Source organism: Primulina huaijiensis, chromosome 16 (genome assembly GCF_012295235.1).
Source record: "Primulina huaijiensis isolate GDHJ02 chromosome 16, ASM1229523v2, whole genome shotgun sequence".
Taxonomy (NCBI): domain Eukaryota; kingdom Viridiplantae; phylum Streptophyta; class Magnoliopsida; order Lamiales; family Gesneriaceae; genus Primulina; species Primulina huaijiensis.
In genome coordinates, this window is record NC_133321.1 from 11,624,301 (window position 1) to 11,643,747 (window position 19,447).

The 19,447-nt window shown below is 34.9% G+C and overlaps 2 protein-coding genes across 4 annotated transcripts; one reads left to right on the plus strand and one right to left on the minus strand.

The window, feature by feature from the left end:
- Nucleotides 1-45: 45 nt before the first annotated feature.
- LOC140961275 (putative pentatricopeptide repeat-containing protein At3g16890, mitochondrial) lies at nucleotides 46-6,054 on the minus strand. 2 transcript variants are annotated; one of them, XM_073419694.1, is made up of 2 exons: nucleotides 3,790-6,054; nucleotides 46-845 (listed from the first exon to the last, which is right to left on the minus strand). In XM_073419694.1, the coding sequence occupies exon 1, from the start codon at nucleotides 6,006-6,008 to the stop codon at nucleotides 3,885-3,887; it is 2,124 nt and encodes a 707-aa protein (XP_073275795.1). In that variant the 5' UTR covers nucleotides 6,009-6,054; the 3' UTR covers nucleotides 46-845; nucleotides 3,790-3,884. The 2 variants fall into 2 exon arrangements, with proteins under 2 accessions (XP_073275795.1, XP_073275796.1); XM_073419695.1 differs by lacking the exon at nucleotides 46-845 and adding an exon at nucleotides 923-1,022 and having other exon boundaries at nucleotides 3,801-6,054.
- A 5,912-nt stretch (nucleotides 6,055-11,966) lies between these two features.
- Nucleotides 11,967-12,988, plus strand: LOC140961277 (large ribosomal subunit protein eL29z-like). Of its 2 annotated transcripts, none has more exons than XM_073419697.1 (3): nucleotides 11,967-12,086; nucleotides 12,201-12,327; nucleotides 12,692-12,988. In XM_073419697.1, exons 2-3 carry the CDS (start codon nucleotides 12,226-12,228, stop codon nucleotides 12,773-12,775), a joined length of 186 nt encoding a protein of 61 aa, XP_073275798.1. In that variant the 5' UTR covers nucleotides 11,967-12,086; nucleotides 12,201-12,225; the 3' UTR covers nucleotides 12,776-12,988. The 2 variants fall into 2 exon arrangements, with proteins under 2 accessions (XP_073275798.1, XP_073275799.1); XM_073419698.1 differs by having other exon boundaries at nucleotides 11,989-12,086; nucleotides 12,198-12,327.
- The last annotated feature ends 6,459 nt before the right edge of the window (nucleotides 12,989-19,447 follow it).

A 19,447-nucleotide genomic window follows, 5' to 3' on the forward strand; every position in this document is an offset into this window, starting at 1 on the left:
CCTACCGCCTCGGCCGCCTAGGCACGGTTAAATTTTTTATAGATAATCATATATAATCATGAAATATAATCACAAATAATAATCATTTTTATGTAAGATGTATAATTAAATAATGTTTAAACATAAAGAAGCTTCATACAATATAATATCATCTAGATAATGTGCAAATAAATATATAAACTCCTCATCGGATGCTTTAGGACATGCTTCAACTTGTTTTACAATACCCGCAATATGATGTTTCATCCTATAAACTCCTCCTTTAATAAGCTTCTTACACAACTTGCATGTGATCCAATCCTTTTTCTCTTTATTATATGACACCCCCATATTCCCAAATAATGTCTTTAGACTTTGGCTTAAATTCCAACTCCGGTTGTTTATCTTTTTCCGCCATTAATCTTCAACAATAAATCAATAACAATAGGAGAAAAAACAAATTTGATTTTTGAAATCACAAAATCTGAAATATTATAAAAAAATATGTTAAATAATAAATATACAATGCCTAACCTAAAGCTTCTTGCTACTGGCGGCGGAAGCGGTGGACGGTTTGTGTGGTGGGCTTAGTGGTTGATAGTAAGAAGGAGTGAGAACCAAAAGTTAAAAAAAAAAGAAAGTAGTGTTATTTAAATAACTAAAATTTTGAGTTTTAAAATTAGTTGACTTTGACTAGATTTTAAAAATTTGTATTGACTACAACTTAAAAATGTTAACTGCCTCACCTAGACCGCCTGCTCACCGCTAGCCCGCCGCCCTCGACCGCTTGCCCACCACCGTATAGTTTGGACAGTTTAAAATAGCCACATCATGCGTAGGCAGGGCGGTCGAGGGCCGCCTACCGCCTAGGCACTAGGCGGCCGCCTCGACCGCCATTTAGAACAATGTCTATGCATGAACATTAGAGTCAGAGTCTCAAAATATATGTGAAAGTCATATTACCAGCAGTGTGTTCAATTAGATGGTCTTTTCTTGAAGATTCTCGCTGGCATCCCAATCTCGTTAAAGACCCATCTCACACTCTGAATTTTTAAAAATAAGTTTGATTAATGCCAGGAAGGTAAAAGGAAAATTCACTATGAACTTAGACAAATAACAAGTAGAATCATCTATAAACTTGCAAGAAAATTGTTCTTTGGATTATTAAATATCAAAATCATATGGAATTGGATAGCCAAATACATCAAGGACGTGCTTGACAGGATGAAATAGGGTAGGACCGAACACTCTCAACCTCATTTCATTCTTTTGCTTGGCATAGCCCTTGGAATGGGAACACACATTCTCATTTTCCCAACTTTATAATNTATATATATATGTTATCTAGGCAAACTTATGGTTGCAAGACCAAACTGATTGCATGAAAACAGCAATCAGTTGAGCATGAGCAGTTGCGGCACTTTGGTCAACCTGATCAGCTCGGTTATCCAAATGAAACGATTCAGTGTGCGTTATGAAGCTAAGATAAAAATCTACAAATCATATTCAGAAGTGAAAATCTGAATCGGAGTGTAAAATACAGATGAATGACGATAGAGATACGAGTTCTGTGCAGACTGAAATCAGTTAGGCTCAGTTGAGCAGGTTCAGTGGACCGAATGACCAGTTGGGCAGATGAGCAAAACTGAATGACCAGTTGAGCACACGAGCAAAACCGAATGACCAGTTGAGCAGGTTCAGTCGAGCAGACAAGCAAAACTGGATAAAAACTTCAAAATCAGTTAAGCTCGAGAAAAGTGGCCAGCAAGACGGAAATGACTGTTTCAATAACACAAACAGTACAAAAACTTTCCAAATGGTCATATTCTTGTGTCTAACGTATATATCATTCCTGGAGCCTATAAATACAACATCTTGAATATCAAGTACAAGCTTTTTAAGAGGATTCAAAACATGGGAAGCCTACATGAAGAAATTATCTAGAATGAGAAACAAGCCCAAGTGTGATGATACATTTGAGATATACGCACACTGTAATAGATTGAATCATCACACACAATCATTAACACATAAATGAGAGTCGAGTTTCAAAGTTTAGTTGAGTGAATCTTCACACGAAGGCATTAAATATTGTGTTTGTAATCTTGGCATAAGAGACATTAAACATTATGCGGATTGTGAGGTTGCGGCCTACAATCGAAAGTGTGCTAGAAGTTTCAATTAGGCAAGAGATAAGTCCTAAGTTGAAATGAGCTTGTACAACGTGTTGTATAAATCAAAGTCTTCTAATGGATCTTTCCCAAGGAGAAGAAAGGTGACGTAAGAGTTGTTAATCTCCGAACATCCATAAACAAATTCGTGTCTATTTATTTATTGCAATTATTTACTTTCTACTGTTTTTAAGATGCATTGTTGAATCATTTTATGTGTATTTCAAATACCAAAATATTGTATTCCAAGTGTTTGATAACATGTTTCAACCAAAAAAGTTTTCTTTACACATTCAACTTGCATCTTTTACATGTTTAAACAAAATGTTTGTTCTGTTTCTACGAAAGATTATTTCGAGTGTCTTCCACTTGATTTGAAAACAAAATTCGATTTAATTTATCGGTGTTCTATATTTCAAGAATCGAGCAATTGTAGTTCACTGATTATTCCTCGACCTATCCTATCAAATAGTAATAAATTAATAATAATAATTTTATAATCACAATAAATATCATTAAAATAATTAATAATTATATTATAAATAATAAAATTAAAAAAAATAAATAAAACAATAATGATAATAATCGTCTTTTATTAATAAAAATCATAACAATAAAAATAGCAACAGCAACGATAATAATAAATAGAATATTATTAATAATTAATTCAACAAAAATAAAAAAATATATATTAATATTATATAATATAAAAAATTAATAGAAATTATAGCAATTATAATTATAATATCAATAACAATAATAATAACTATTATTTATAAAAAATAATAATAATTTTACAATTATAATAATAATAATAAATAGAACAATAAAAATATAATGATGATATTACAAAATAAAATATTAATAATTATTATTATTTTATAATAATTATAATTATAATTATAAGAAAAATAAATAATGATGATGACGATAGTGATAGTAAATAATTTTAGAATAATTATTATTTATTTTAATTATAATGTGATTTGGTTATTTGAAAATCAAAATAAAAATTTTTTAGCTCATAAAACAACAGAAAATCAAAATAAAAATTTCAAGTCAATAAAGGGAAACTATAAAAAGAACTTAATGGATTCTCTTATCCTCGTTCCCCATGATAAGAGGGAATTCTGACAAAGGAATTACTGAACAATTTAAATAAAGCTCTAATTGACAAGATTGGAAGAGATTTCGGAAATGACATCAGTAACAACCCATAAAGGGAGACTGAGAGATTTTGACGAGTGTAGTGGGGAGAAAATAAATATGGGGGAAGTCGGATATTTTGAGGGGGAGGATTTTCTTTTCAGCTTAGGCTGGCTTATGCTAGGGTAAGAGGTCCTTCTCTTGCAAAGGAACAATTCCTTGGCTGAGTCTTCGACTCAGATTATCAAATAGACTAGTTCTTATATTAAATTCTATCATTTTTGTTATTATTATGCTGTTTGGAGAATTAGATCATAACCGAGAATGTTTTGAACATAAATGGTTTAATACACAACTCACAGTAATCGTCATCAATGTTTATCCGTAAACAGTCATGAACGATAATCATACTTTAATGCACACCATATATCTGGACATACATAATCGCAAGCATGTGCCATAGAATTTGAAAAAATATCTTAAAGTTTCTAACTGTATACATACCAGCACTCAAAGCCAAGATGCACACAGCAACCAAAACAGGTGAATCTCTTTGATACCACAATTGTCCAACCACGAGCCATGAGATCAAACGGGAATCACTTTTAATGTCATTCCTTTCTCTCTGCATTTCAACCATACCTGTTGGGCTTCTTCAAATCTGTGTGACTTGACTAAAGCATCAACGAATGAATCGCATGTATAGGCATCAGGACAACAACCATTTGCTTCCATTGAAGAGAATAACTCTTTAGCTTCATAAAATCTTCCAGATTCACATAATGCTTTGATAAAGGAAATGTAAGTAAAATTATCTGGCTGCAAATCTAGAGTTAGCATGCTTATGAGAAGCCTTTGTGCCTTATCAATTTTATTCATCTCACAGTACTTCTGAATTAGAGCATTAAAAGAGTAAACATCTGGTTGTACGCCATCAACGTGCATTTTTCTCAGTAGTTTCATTGCTTTAACAACCTCTCCGGAAAAGCACAATGAACGAATTAAGCTATTGTATGTAATAGCATTAGGAGAGATTCCCCACTCCACCATTTCTGAGAAACAATCAAAAGCATCAGTAATATGGTTAACCTTGCATAGACCGTCAATAATTGAACTAAAGGTGAACACATCTGGTTTAAAGCCATGATCTAGAAGCATTAGTAACAATTCTTGTGCCTTGACCACATCCCTAACCTTGCAAAACCCAGAAATAAGGGTGTTGAAAGTAACAAGATTAGGGTGAATGTCTCTATTAGACATCTCTTTTAATGTTCCAAGTGCGCTGTTCATCATTTTGGCTTTGCAAAAGCAATCAATTACCATGTTAAATGTGAAGACATTTGACACAAGTCCTTTCTCGAGCATCCAACTTAAATATTGATTGCCCTTATTTTGTCTTCCTGAGTTGTATAGGGCCCCTACAAGTGCTAGACAAGTACCCGGATCCACATTCACCCCTCGTTTGATGAAATCATCAAATACCTGACAAGTTTCCTCAATTTGCAATCCTTTTATCAAACAAGTAATTGTGATGTTAAATGTCAAAGTGTCGGGAATATAACCATGTCCTGCAGCTGTCCCTAAAAACACAACTGCATCCCTTGCTAGAGAATTATTCGATAGACTATAGAGTATACTATCATAAGTTACTTTGGGAAGCTTGGGCTCCTTTTTCACCCATCTCCACAGCCATTCAAAAGCTTCGTGTGGTGACAGGGTTCGAAAAACTCCAGTAACAAGTGATCTATAAGTGGCATCATTGGGCCTCACTTTCATGGTTTTCATTCTCTCCAGAACCCCAAATGCATCATTCACTCTTTTTGCTTTACAATACCCATCTATTAGGATGGTATATGTGAACACATTGGGAGTGTGTTTCAATCCCTCCATCTGCTTGACAAGGCGAAGTGCCTCATCCACTACACCAGCCTTGCAAACTCCATGAATAAGAATGTTATAGGTAAATCTATCTGGGACACAGTTGTCCACCTCCATTTGCTGAAACTTGAGGTAAGCCAAATCAAGTGAATTGGATTTCACTAAAGCATCTATCACAGCATTATATAACCTTGTACTGGGAATCAGTCCCAGATAAGAAACCTGCTCAAAAACCTCAGCACAATACTTGGCTAACCCCAATCTTCCCCAACTACCTATCAAAACACACAGAAAATCCTCCGTCACTCTGCACTTTGAGTTCCTGATGTCCTGTATTAACTCAGTTGACAGCAAAATGGGACCTTCCCTATAAAGGGCATCGCTTAAAGCAACGCGGATGGATTGATCCTTACCAAACGAGTCTCCGATGTTCGAAACCCAGATATAAAATCTCAAACAACATAAAGGGTTTTCTTGGTTTCGCAAAATGCTAACAACGACACGACTACTCAAACTGATTCTTTGCGCCTTGAGCTCATGGTTCAGCAGCAAGTACCAGTCTTTTCTGGACAAAACTTCAGCTAAATATCGATGATCAATAGGCTTCGAGAAAGATTTATTTTCACAACCTAAAATGCGAGCTTTGGGAGTTGAAACTAAATCAAAGTTTGAATTTTTGAATTTAGGCTTACCTGTCACTAAATTTTGACGGATATTTTCCCGATATTTCAGTTTAGAGGAATCTGAAGCAATTTTATTGGGAATTCGGACTTTCTGAGTGGGATTCTTGAATTCCTGTACAACCCTAGAAGCCAAAGATGAGAAATTTCTCATGGGTAGCCTGCAACAATGGAAGAATTCTGCTTGCCCTTAAATTGATTTCGCACAAGAACCGGTTTGTCTAAAAGAACCGGGTGCAATCGGGATACTTAATCATTACCGGTCCAATCGGGATATTCTTAATTTTACGAGCAACCTCAGCTTTTTTATTGAAAAGTTTATAGAAGGTGAATCTTAGTTTATCTTATATCAAAATCTTATATCCCCAAAGTTCTATTATTAACGTTATGCGATGAAAGACACCAAAATGCCAATTAGCATCCTAATAATCCCAAATCAAAGCAAACATGCAAGGCAAAAAAATTAATATTGTACTGAATTAAATAATTTACCAGTCAACAGTGTCGTGTCTGGGTTCGCCTCCTGTGCATGCATGGCGAACACTCTGCCCTGAGTCGGCTGCCTCCACTACGGGCACTCCTTCAACATGTGGTCACTTGCTCCGCATTTGAAACACTTGCCTGACCCATACAAACATTGTCCTGGGTGCTGGCGGTTGCACTTCGGACACACTGGGAAATTACCGGGCTTCTGAGGCGCCACCTGCTGCTGAATTGGACCCTTGCCCTTTGGCGGTCCCTATATGGCTTCTTCCTTGGCAGCCCTTGGAACGGCCTCTTAAACTGAGGTCGTTGTTGCTGCTGTTGTTGTGGAGCCTGATAGGGCCTCTTGCCCTGCCTGTCGTTATCGATATCCCGCCGATCCTGCTCTGCCGCCAAAGCTCTAGACACGGCAACTGCATAAGTAGTAGGACCAGCAACTCGGACATCACGGCGCAAGATCGGCCGTAAACCATCCATAAAATGCCTCTGCTTCTCCCAAACATCGTTAGCTATTAGGGGCACAAAGTAACACCCCATTTCGGGCCTCTCGGTTCTCCTCTCTTGCTTCGCGGTTAATCATACGTCTGGGAGGCATACTGCTTCAAAATTTACCCAACACGTAAACCCAATATGCATGAACATGATACTAATAGCATAAGATGCACGTAATTTGGATTTAAATATGCACATGCTGAAATCATGATTCGATGCTTACTACATAACATAATTTAAAACATGAAAACTTACAGACTTTCGGTGTGACTTCGTGAGCTTCTTGCAACTGGCAGTAAGCATAACCAGTTACAAGAACACCGCTCTGATACCAACTGTAATGTACCGTACTTTTTACTACTTGCGTAGATGCATGTTTCAAAGCAAGTGACCCATACATAATCGCCTGATCAGACTAAACCACAATACTAGGCTGACAGGGACGAATCCACTATCACATACATGAGATCCTCGTTCATGCTTTAACGGGTGGATTGGTCCCCGTTCATGCTTTAACGCTTTCTAATCATGATCTAAACTCGTTCATGCTTTAACGGGGTGGGTTGGTCTCCGTTCATGCTTTAACGCTTTCCAACCCATACATAAATTGGTCACAAGACATTTAGCATACCTCAAAAACTTAAAAATATTTTCTTTGCACGTCAACATACTAACTTGGCGTCGTGGGATTCGTTGGATCTCGCTTGGGGCCGCTGCTGCAATATACTAACATGGATTCAATACTTAACTTGCATAACTTAGACGTTGGTATTCGTGCTCACCACCGAAGTATATAAATAGCTTATGACATTCTAGTTCACTCGGGACTTGACCTCTTTTAATCATCGTACTAAACCATGACATAGAACTCCAAAACAATCAATATACTTTTCCCAAAAATGAGAGTAAACGGACCCCGTGCACCCCTCCGGGTCATGGTCCGTGTAGGTACTGTAAAAGCCTACTCGAAAAGAAGTGAGGACACGGACCCCGTGCCTGGGTCCGTGTGAGGGCCCATGTAGACTCTGCAAATTGACACTCCGAAGAAAACAAAGGCACGGAACACATGTGAGGGTCTGGCCCCGGGTCCGTATACCTACGGGAGGAACGCACCAACGAGAAATCCCATGCTTGTGACTTAATTTTCCTAACTCGATCATCCCGAACATGAAACGACTCCTCGAGACCCATCCTAGGACGCTATGGCAATGACTCAAGCCCCCACAAACACTCCAAAACAATTACGCCTTACAACCAACGCAACCCAAATCCGTGAATACGACATTCGACACCAAAACAAGTTTTACAACTTTTAATTTAATCAAAAGCCTAACGACACGAAATGAAAACCAATAATCACTCCCAACATCATTTTAGATATACCTAAACACAGCAGAGATCACCCGTTGATCCCCAACGAAGCCTGCAACAATAAAACTTCAAAAAACCTATCAATAACATATTTTCAGAAAACGCAGTTTGAGCAGTCCCACAAAAATTATCATAACTCACTCAATTTTTATCCAAAAATTTCTAGTTTTATATCAAATCGAAGGTATCAAAAAGTTATACGATTTTTATGTTGAAAGTTTTCTCAAAATCATGACCGAAAAATCGCAGTTTTCAAAAGAACATCAAATTTCGAAATTTTAGATATAAAAACGTTTCAAAATCGATCCAACTTGTTTCTGCTCAAACTTCGTACATCACACATGGATTTTTACGCATAAAACAACGTAACACATACTATGACATGATCGACACAGAAAGAAACAGAATATACGTGCCTTTTGATAATTAAAAACTTACGATACGGCGATACCGAAGCGGAAATGATGCGAGAGACGATCCCGGACGACTTGGCTCGATTTTCTTTGAAGAAAACCAACGAAATTTTGCTGGAAATACAGAGGAGTGGGGCGGCTGCTACTAGAGACAAGAACCCTAGTTTTCTTCTCTATCAAAAATAAAAAATTTGAATTGTGATGGTGTGTGTGTTTTACGTGGGTGTGTGAGTGTTTGAAAGTAATTAAGGGAAAAATATTGCTTAAATGATAATTAGTCTCTAATTAAAAGTTAATTAAATACTAACCAAAATACTAACTCCTCACAAAATAATAGCATCTTAAAATTTGAAATAAAATATACAAATGCTAACTTTAAAAGTGTCAAAATTCTAAAATCTCTTAACAAATAATTTAGGCTTTAAAATGCTAAACTTAATAAATTATTTAAAATGTCACATCCTAACTTAAAATAAAATATCATATTTTAAAATTGCCAAAAATCGTCGACGGTCTCTTCCCCTCGATCCCGCATCGAATAATCGTCTGAAACATGAAACTCGAAAAACATTTTAACGTGCATCACACATAAACCTAATTAATTTAAAATAATACATTTAAATAAATCATACATGGCTAAAACTCATTTTAAATTTAAATTAATGAATTAACAATTAAATAAATGCATGAGTTTTACGTGTAGTGAATTTTGGGCTCTACAGTAATATTGGTATCACATAAGGGCGAAATTGGAAGAGCAAAAAAAAGAACAAGACACTATTTTTTGTCTCTATTGTAGAGATTCAGTATAGAAGTATAGATTTATTACTTTTAAATTCATTTTTATATTTCTTGATAATTTAATTTATCTAAACTTCAAATGTATCAAAGTTTGATTTATTTAAAATCTTTCTTAAATAATTTTCACCTGAATTAATGCATCTATCTAAATAATAAACTGAGAGAATATTGCAGGACTTATAGTTATTTGTATTTCAAACATTTTTAGACTCACGTATTTCATAAAATAAAATGAAATTCTTGAAATTTTTATTGAAATTGATGCAAGTCGAGTTTTGCAAATAAAAAAATAAAAAAATACCCTTTTTATCATAAGTATGACATTTTTATATGGTATGTATATAATAATATATTGGATGAGTAATGCCATATAATAAATATTTATGTTGGGTTACGAAAACGCTAACAATCATCATATTTATGTTGGGTTACGAAAACGCTAACAATCATCATTTTGATGATAATAAACTTGTTATTTTGTTTCTAACATATTTACTCAAGTATAAATTTGCAACCTAAAGTTAGAAGCTATAACTCCAATTTTGCAAATGATTAGACTCGGGCGAGCTGCAGTATTTAAATGATATCTCATAGCTCAATTATTGAAATGACCAATGAGTATACTAGCTAAACATAAAACATAATTTTAAACAATTCATATTTCATGTAGGTTGGGCTAGTTCGGATGTTATCTAAGCGAAATTGTGGTTGCAAGAACAAGTTGAAAATCACGGATACACCAAACGACTTGACTTGACCATTATTTCACCAACTTAATTCTCTATAAGCCATATTCAGGCTGGTCAGGTTATTTTGGATATAATATATGCTAACCGGATGCCGCAAAGTCCAGCTGGAAGTCGGGGACCTCGTCAAGTGAAAGCGATGATGAGAAGGTCCAGTGTCTAATGGAAGATGCTGAGTCGAAGACTTCTGAATTTGAGTTGGAAACTATCGATGATATGATATTTAATTTTGACTTAATTTAATTTACACATGATGATTTTGTCACAACACTGTACGACATGGCAGATGAGTACAAAATATTCTCGTAATTATTCTATGAAATCAAAGGCAGAAAGCAAAATCTTGAAAGACAATTCAACTAATTCTAGTTGTTTGCAACAAAAAGAGATCGACGCTCTGAAAGTAAATGTTAATATTTTAGCGACTGAGAATGATGATATGCAGAGAGTATTCCAAGCAACGTTGCATGAAAACAAACGGTTGACACTCTTAATCAACTCTGGGAACATGTCTTCTACTTTCATAAAAAATACACATAAGTTGCAAAAACCAGTCGGTGATAGAATTGAGTTAGAGTTTGGCAATAATGATTGCATTCTTTCTGAGGTAAAAACTCAATCGTGTCTAGATAAGGGCAAGTATAAAATTATAAATTCTTTCAGGTCTTAATATAATATATGAACATGATCAACCTGAAGTTGAACCCAGCCAAAATGTAAATTTTGATAACGAAGGCATACATCGCGGCTTAGGTTACATTGAATCGGAGAATTCTAAGTCGTTGTGACCCGCTTGATTTTGTCTGCTCTTTGGCCATGATCGGTTGGACACCCAAACAACATTTAGTCAAAAAGATAACACAACACATATCACGTATTTCTGCATACAACTGCACCTCATTGATAACACATGATGAAAAATCTATTCAGATAATTCAAGTGTAGGTCTCGAAAGGATTAATCCGTTCATAATGCAACTAATCTTGTGTACCAATGTCTTATCTTGATTATTACAGTTACAAAAGAAGAAGATTCTTAAAAAATCATCTGGTTCTTGAACAGTAAGTGTTCAAGGCACATAACATGTGATATCAGGTTGTTATCAGAAGTGATTGATTACAGAGGGTAAGAAATCACATTCAATAATAATTCTAAAGGTAAGGTCGTGAGTAAATGTAAGATTATCCATAGCGAGGTGATCATTAAGGATTTGTTATTGATTGAAAATCAGTGTTACAACTTAATTAGCATAAATCGGTTATGTGACAATTAATATTCTGTTGAGTTTCAAAAGTACACTTGCACTATCAAATATGCAAATGGTGACATCATGTTAACCGATTTAAGATAACAAAACACTTATAAGATAATATGGACATCTAATAAGGAGTGTTGTAATATCATGGATGTCCATTTTATCCTTCGCTGAGTTTTTATCTCATTGATTTTTTTAGTAAGATTTTAACGAGACACACATGTCGAAGGACATCTAATGAGGTGTGTTGTAATATTATATATGTCAAGATAATAAAAAATTTGGATAATCGGAAAAAATCATAATCAAATCTTCTGAATATGGTAAATAATCGTGATCATATCAATTCCTTGAAATATCATTATTACAATATCTAAGAATTTTTATATCTATAAATAGGTCACTCATATAATATTTTTCATATATTAAATTTACTTGTCTTTGAATTATTCATTTGTTGGGCTTTACTTTATTTTATAACAATAAATAATATTTTTAATAATATCCAATATTTAGTTTAAGGTCCATAATCCAAACTGCCTTAAGGCCCATAGATTATTAGTCCCCTAAAACCCAACAACTTAGGGTTCAAAATCAAAACCCTTCGCTCCTATATAACAGCATCGAAGGTCCTCCTGCTAGAAATCCCTCGCCGCCACCGAGTAATCCAGGTACATAGCTTTTCGAAAGGGATTTCTTAGCGATCTGTATGTATGTTTTGTGGACAAATTCGAGGTCTGTTCTGATATCTGTGATATCGCGTGGTTTTTTCTTTATTCAAGCAGTGTTGTCAGCAGCGAAGGATTGGAAATGGCGAAGTCGAAGAATCACACGGCTCACAATCAGTCGTACAAGGCCCACAGGAATGGAATCAAGAAACCCAAGCGCCATCGCCATTCATCCACCAAAGGGGTTAGTTTTATTCATGTCTAGCGAATTTTTAATCTGGTCTTTGACCCGATGTGGTGTTGTTTTGATATCTGTTTGTTATGGTGTGCTCTGCGTATATTAACCTGTAATATTCTTTGCATCGATTAGTATATGCGTGACATGAAATTCCCTTTTCATTCAATCTGTAGTGTACTAGTGCTGTAGTCTGCACGCACCGAGCTTCTGGCTTGGTGCGTCAAGTTTCATGTGGAGTTAATCAAAACTCGTGTTCATGAATTGCCTCTGTATATTGAATCTAGGGTTTTTTTGTTTGCTGTCAGATGAAGATTTCTGATTCGGATCTGAATTATATCATGATTGTTATAATATTTGTGTATTTGTATAGATGGACCCGAAGTTCTTGAGGAACCAGAGGTATGCCCGAAAGCACAACAAGAAGATCGGCGAGACCGCGAGCGAGGAAGAGTAGATGTTCAATGAAATTGCAATGCCCTTTCCTAACCTCCTGGAAATTAGGAAGAGCTGATATGGTGTTTTGGATCAAGCGTTTTTCTTTATTTTGTTTTTGTTGATTCCGGAGTTTATGTTGGATTATTGTATGACTTCAGTTTACTGCTAGATCACTACTTTTTTTAGCAACATCTAAGATTATTATCGCATAAATTTGCCATCTTTCTCTCTATTATCCTAGTGCATCGGCTGTGTGTGATGGGTCATTTGTTTTGAAAATGGTTTATTTCTTTCTTGGTGCTGCATATTACCTTATATTTAATCCATTGCGGTAAGTGCTTTGTTTGAACTTAAAGTGGAAACTTCTTGTGGTGTTGAACTGATACACGAGATTTGGTCTTTGTTTGTGCTTGTTTTTTACATCTATGTTTACAGTTTTTCGAACTTAACTGTTTTTGAATTAAGGATTGGTTATGGAGAGCATTTGTCTTCTTGATGATGGTCATAATTTTCAGTAGAAACTTTTTATTAAGCTCTGATTTTACGAGTAGATTCATTCAAGTAACATTGATCTTCGTCTGCAGTTTAGTGTCATATTCGTTTGAACTTTTTTGTGCTTGTGCTAATCTCTGGTAGGCACGAGACTTTATTTTTGATTCCATGCCGGTATTGAATAATGTCATAGTACAGGATGAGCGAGTTAACTTCATCTGCATGACACTTTAACCCATCAAGAACTGCAATCTTTATGTTTCCATCCGAACTCACATCTCAAATATCAATTGCTTTTAGATCCTTTCTCCATTATGTCAATTGTATATCTTCTAAAATTTTGATTCTCGAAGTCGGGCATTTATGTATTTGGATAGATGGATAGATGGATTAGTTTAGGTGGGTTAGATTTGTCAACTTTTTACCCTGAAAAATGATCATCCGCCCTAGTGTTCTCGATACGCTTCCCATAGGATATATTTTTTTAGTCCGCTTTGAGAAGAGATATTTAGTTATTTAGACTTAAAAAAAAAAAATCATTATAATAATTATGAAAATACTTCAATTTAAAGTGTGCACTAATTACTTGCAAGTGCATGGTGTTAAAATTTTAATATAGGTGGATGAAAAAGGGTTGTCTCGGGGAAACAAAATAGTAGCATATAACAAATTATAGCATGTGATGTTTCGTTTTGCTTTTACTTATTCCCGTCTTCTTTAACCTTTTCTCCACGTTTGGATTTAGATAAACTAGGGATGTCTTGGTAGAGTATATCAAAAATTTTCTCTCATATTATATATAATACTGAAATTTGTTGAAATTTTTGGTATGGAAAACAGAAAAAAAAATAAAGATAATGTGTTGAGATCTCGATATGGTATAAGTAGCCTATCGATTGTATCGAATATTTGCTTTATATCGAAATGAAAATGAGGGCTGCAAAAGAGTTTGAGAGAGAGCATGAGCACAAGAGCGTAGAGAGACTCAGAGAGCAGAGGTGTGAAATGAAAATAAATGATCAAGTGGTTCTGATTTTTGAGAAAAAAAATTAGTTTTAAAATTTGGTCGTTATGAGTATGACACTTTAGTTTCTTATTTTCTTTATAATTTTGTTACTTAAAAATAATAGCAAAAACTTGTGTGAGACGGTCTCACAGATCGTATTTTGTGAGACGGATCTCTTATTTGGGTCATCCGTGAAAAAATATTATTTTTTATGCTAAGAGTATTCTCTTATTTGGGTCATCCATGAAAAAGTATTATTTTTTATGCTAAGAGTATTACTTTTTATTGTGAATATTGGTATGGTTGACTCGTCTCACAGATAAAGATACGTGAGACCATCTCACAAGAGACCTACTCAAAAATAATATATCGAATTTTTATATTTTCGTATCGATATTAAACCGAAAATTTCGGTATCGTTATCATGTCATACAATATTTTTCATTATGATAAATTCGATATAATATCATGAATTAGTGTGCATAATGATAATTAAGATGATAAAGTATACAAATTAAAACCAAACTGACCAATACAATATATAGAGAAAAAATGTATTTTATTTATCGAAAACCACAACACTTGAGACTTGATCGTGTTCAAATAAGTTTTAATATAGTTGCTTTCAGATCTAGATCCCAATGTCTTTAAAGTGTATTTGTTAGGATATTTCGATTACGATCATCCTTGATATGTCTCGCTAGATTGCCAATGTTGCAAAACTCGATATCTTGTTCTTACACAAATTTAATATTCTCTTCACCAATAGACAATGTCACCTTCGACTCATTTTTTCTAGGCATGCAACATTAATTTCAACCAAGACATAAGCATAATTAACTCTGTGTCTAGATAAATCATTAAAATTTCATATAGCACATTCAATCTTGACAATATGATATGTAGATGTTAAGATATTTCAAGTATCTTTTATTGGTCTTATTTGCGGTAATTTGAGATAATAAATCCGAAAATAAATAATAAACTGGACATCGAGATTTACGTGGAAAACCCCTAAAAATTATTAGGGTAAGAAATCACGGGCAAGATGAAAAGAATTCCACTATAATATTTTGTGGTGTACAACTCACTCACTGTGTTTCCAAAAAGAACACTCTCTTAATACAGGAGAACAAAACACCTCACAAATATTATATAACTAAGCACTCAAATGCTATAAGATGAGAGAAAACGCGAAGAAGGGATGATTTCAAAATGAAAGGGGGAGCTCTATTTATAGAGCCTCTGTCAGTGTAAAGACGCGTTTTACTTTGCCAACCCATGCTGAATTCAACGAATTCAGTCGACATGCTGTAGTCAAATTCGTCTACTTCATTTATTGACTGGCCCCATTTTCTTTGAAAACTATTGCCGACATATCTCCCACTTGGAGATTTGATTGAGAATCAAACATATCTCCATACATCTTTTCAATCTTGCCATTCCCTGCTGCTTACGTTTCTGCTAGGCCATTTGAGAATCTACAACAATCAAACTTATCAGTGTTCACTGGCGTAGTCAGAAAATCAGCTATGTTTTCTTTCGTATGGATCTTCTGCATATCCACGCTTCCTTCTTCTACTACTTCTTGCACAAAATGAAATTGTACTCCAATGTATTTCGTCCTGGAATGAGAGGCTGGATTCCTTGCAATGTGCAAGACACTCTGACTGTCACAAAACAAAAGAACATTATCTTGTTTGTGCCCGATCTCTTCTAATAACCTTTTAATCCATATTGCCTCCTTGCAAGCTTGAGTAGCTGCCATGTATTCTGTCTCTGTTGTAGATAACGCCACAACTGTCTGCAGTTTTGAAACCCAGCTTACTGCTCCACCTGCAAGTGTAAACGCATAACCAGCAGTAGATTTTCTCTTATCAGGATTACCTGCATAATCTGAATCGATATAGCCTCTGAGTGTAAAATCCGATCCTCCATAACATAATGCAGCGTTCGAGGTACCCTTAATGTATCTAAGGATCCTCTTAACAGTGCTCCAATGCTCTCGTCCAGGATTCACCATATACCGACTAACTGCTCCCACTTCTTGAGCAATGTCCGGTCTTGTACAGATCATGGCGAACATCAAACTTCCCACTGCTGATGCATATGGTATTCGAGACATCACCATCCTCTCTGCTTCACTGCTAGGACACATCTCAGAGGATAACTTGAAGTTAACAGGAAGAGGGGTCGAAATTGGCTTACTATCTTGCATGTTGAAGCGTTGCAAGACTTTCTTCAAATAATTTTTTTGGGAAAGCAAAATATTTCTATTACTTCTATCTCGGTAAACTTGCATCCCTAGAATCTTGTTTGCTGGTCTCAAGTCCTTAATATCAAATTCTCTAGCCAACTGTGCCTTCAATCATTGGACATGATCTTTGTTGGGGCCTGCTATCAACATGTCGTCCAAATACAACAGCAAAATGATATAATCATCACCAGACCTCTTGAAATACGTACAAGGGTCTGCACTCAGTCTGTTGTATCCAAGGTTCATGATATATAAATCAAATCTCTTGTACCAACATCTCGGCGCCTGTTTGAGACCGTACAGAGATTTGTTCAACCTGCAAACCAAGTTCTCTTTGCTTTTTTCTGCAAAACCTTCTGCTGGAGCATATAAATTTCTTCTTCAAGATCTCCATGAAGAAACGCTATTTTCACATCTAGCTGTTCTAGATGTAGGTCAAACACCGCACACAATGCCAACACTATTCTGACTGTTGTAATCCGAACCACAGGAGAAAATATCTCATTGAAGTCAATGCCTTCTTTCTGGGCATACCCTTTCACCACCAACCTAGCACGATACCGCTCCACTTAGTTATTACCATCACACTTGATCTTATAGACTCATCTGTTTCCAATGACTTTCCTTTCTCGTGGTATTGTAACAAGATCCCAAGTTTTATTCTTGTCTAATGCCTCCAACTCTTCTTGCATTGCTATCATCCACAAGGATACATTCAGCTTTAAGTAGCCTCGTGGAAAGTCAATGGCTCACCGTCCTCTGATAATAGACAATATGCAATGTTGCTTTCAGTGACATAATCTGAAAGCCAACCTGGTTGTCTTCTGTCTCGAGTTGACTGCCTCACATTGGAAACTTCAGACTCAACATGTTCTTGTGATTCGTGCTCTGGTACTGCTTCACAAGAAATTTGACCTTCGTCTGTCTTATTTTCCACCTGAAATATAGTAGTTTATGATTTCAGTGTGCCTTTGTCTCCCTTTACTTTATCTTCCTCGAAGATAACATCCCTGCTGATGACAAGCTTGTGAACAGTAGGATCCCACAAGCCAAACTCCTTTACTCCATCAGCATAACCCAAGAAGATACATTTTCTAGATTTCGAATCGAACTTTGATCTTTCTTGCTCATTCTACAGAACGTACACCGGACTTCCAAATGTATGCAAATGAGAATAATCTGTCGGCTTCCCAGTCCACATCTCCATCGGAGTCTTTAGATCAATCGCCACTGAAGGAGAACGATTGATAATATAACAAGCGGTTCTGACTGCTTCCGCCCAAAATGACTTGTCTAGAACCGCAGTCCTTAACATAGCTCTTGTTCTGTCCAACAAGGTTCTGTTCATCCGCTCTGTCACTCCATTCTGTTGAGGTGCGTAAGCCGTCGTGAATTGTCTTTTGATGCCCTCATGTTGACAAAATGCATCAAACTCGTCACTGGTATATTCTCCTCCATTGTCAGTCCTCAAACACTTGATTTTCTTTTCTGAATCAAGTTCAACCCGAGCTTTGAAATCTTTGAAGACCTGGAAAACATCTGATTTCTTCTTGATTGGATACACCCAACATCTCCTAGAGAAATCATCAATGAACGAGACAAAATATCTCGCTCCTCTTAGGGATACAACCGGTGCTTGCCAAACATCCGAATGAATCAGCTCCAATATGCTTTTGCTCCTGGCCGTAGAAGTGTCAAACTTTAATTTGTGTTGTTTACTGGTAACACAGTGCTCTCTTGGTCAACCACAAATATTCTTAAGCCTGTTTTATTTCAAAGATCTTGATCACACTTAATCTTTCGATTTCTAGCCCCTTATGTGCTACTCAAACAACTCAAGCCGTCAAGTCTAACGATTGAATTTTATATTTGTTGTCTGGTGAACCAAGAGTTTTTAAATGTCCAGGATTGTAAAGTGATCACAAAGAGTTTTAGTTATACTGTGATAAATCATAACTGAAATGAGTAATTATAAGACGCCGTAAAACCAAAGTCTTTCAGTGAAAACGTTCTTAAGTAGAAGAAGGGATGAAGTGAGAATTTAATCTCCGAACATCCATAAAAATATTTGTGTCATTATATTTCACATTTATATTCCTGCAAAGTTTGTTTGTTGTTAAACTACCAAGTATAATATATCGCTAGTCAAGTCGATCCATTTCCACACTAACACTTTTTAATGGTACACCAAATCTTGCTTTTTAAGAATATTTAACATGAAAATTGTTAAGAATAATTCAAAATTAGGAAAATACAAAAAAAAATTGTTCACTTTCTAAATATATTTTCGATCCTAACAATATCATATTTCAAAATTTAAAATTTACTGTTTGTGTCAACTGTATAATTTAATATTTTAAAATCATATATCAACCAAGTAACATTTATGAACTATTTTCTCATTAAAGATAACTATTATATTCCAAAAAAAATGAATAATATTTACACTCCAATTGATGTTAAATATACGTCATCTATTTTTTTTTTATTATAATGCTCCATTTTATTTTCTTAACAATTGTATCCATTTATTGATTATTATTTTTAAGTAAGTTCGTTAGAAAAACACAATATTAAATAAAAAATACTTTTATTAAATTAATAGATATTTTTATTCAATCTTAATTTTTTATTTCTAATATTTTTGAAATCAAGGGATGTTTAATTCTTTGTTTTTATATTTCATCTCATGTCTTATGATTTTTTTTACTTACATTTTTAAATCAATCACAATATATAATTAAGAGATAATATTACTAATCACATTATTATTTTGAACAGAATGTTGTTCATCAAATTTATTGTTAACATTTTTTCTTTAAAATATTTTTCATGAAAATCAAAACTTATATAAAAAGTGAAAGTTAAATAATAATTTTTTCACAAACATTTTAGTGATAAGTATCAATTTTGTGATATTGGTATTAACATGATAC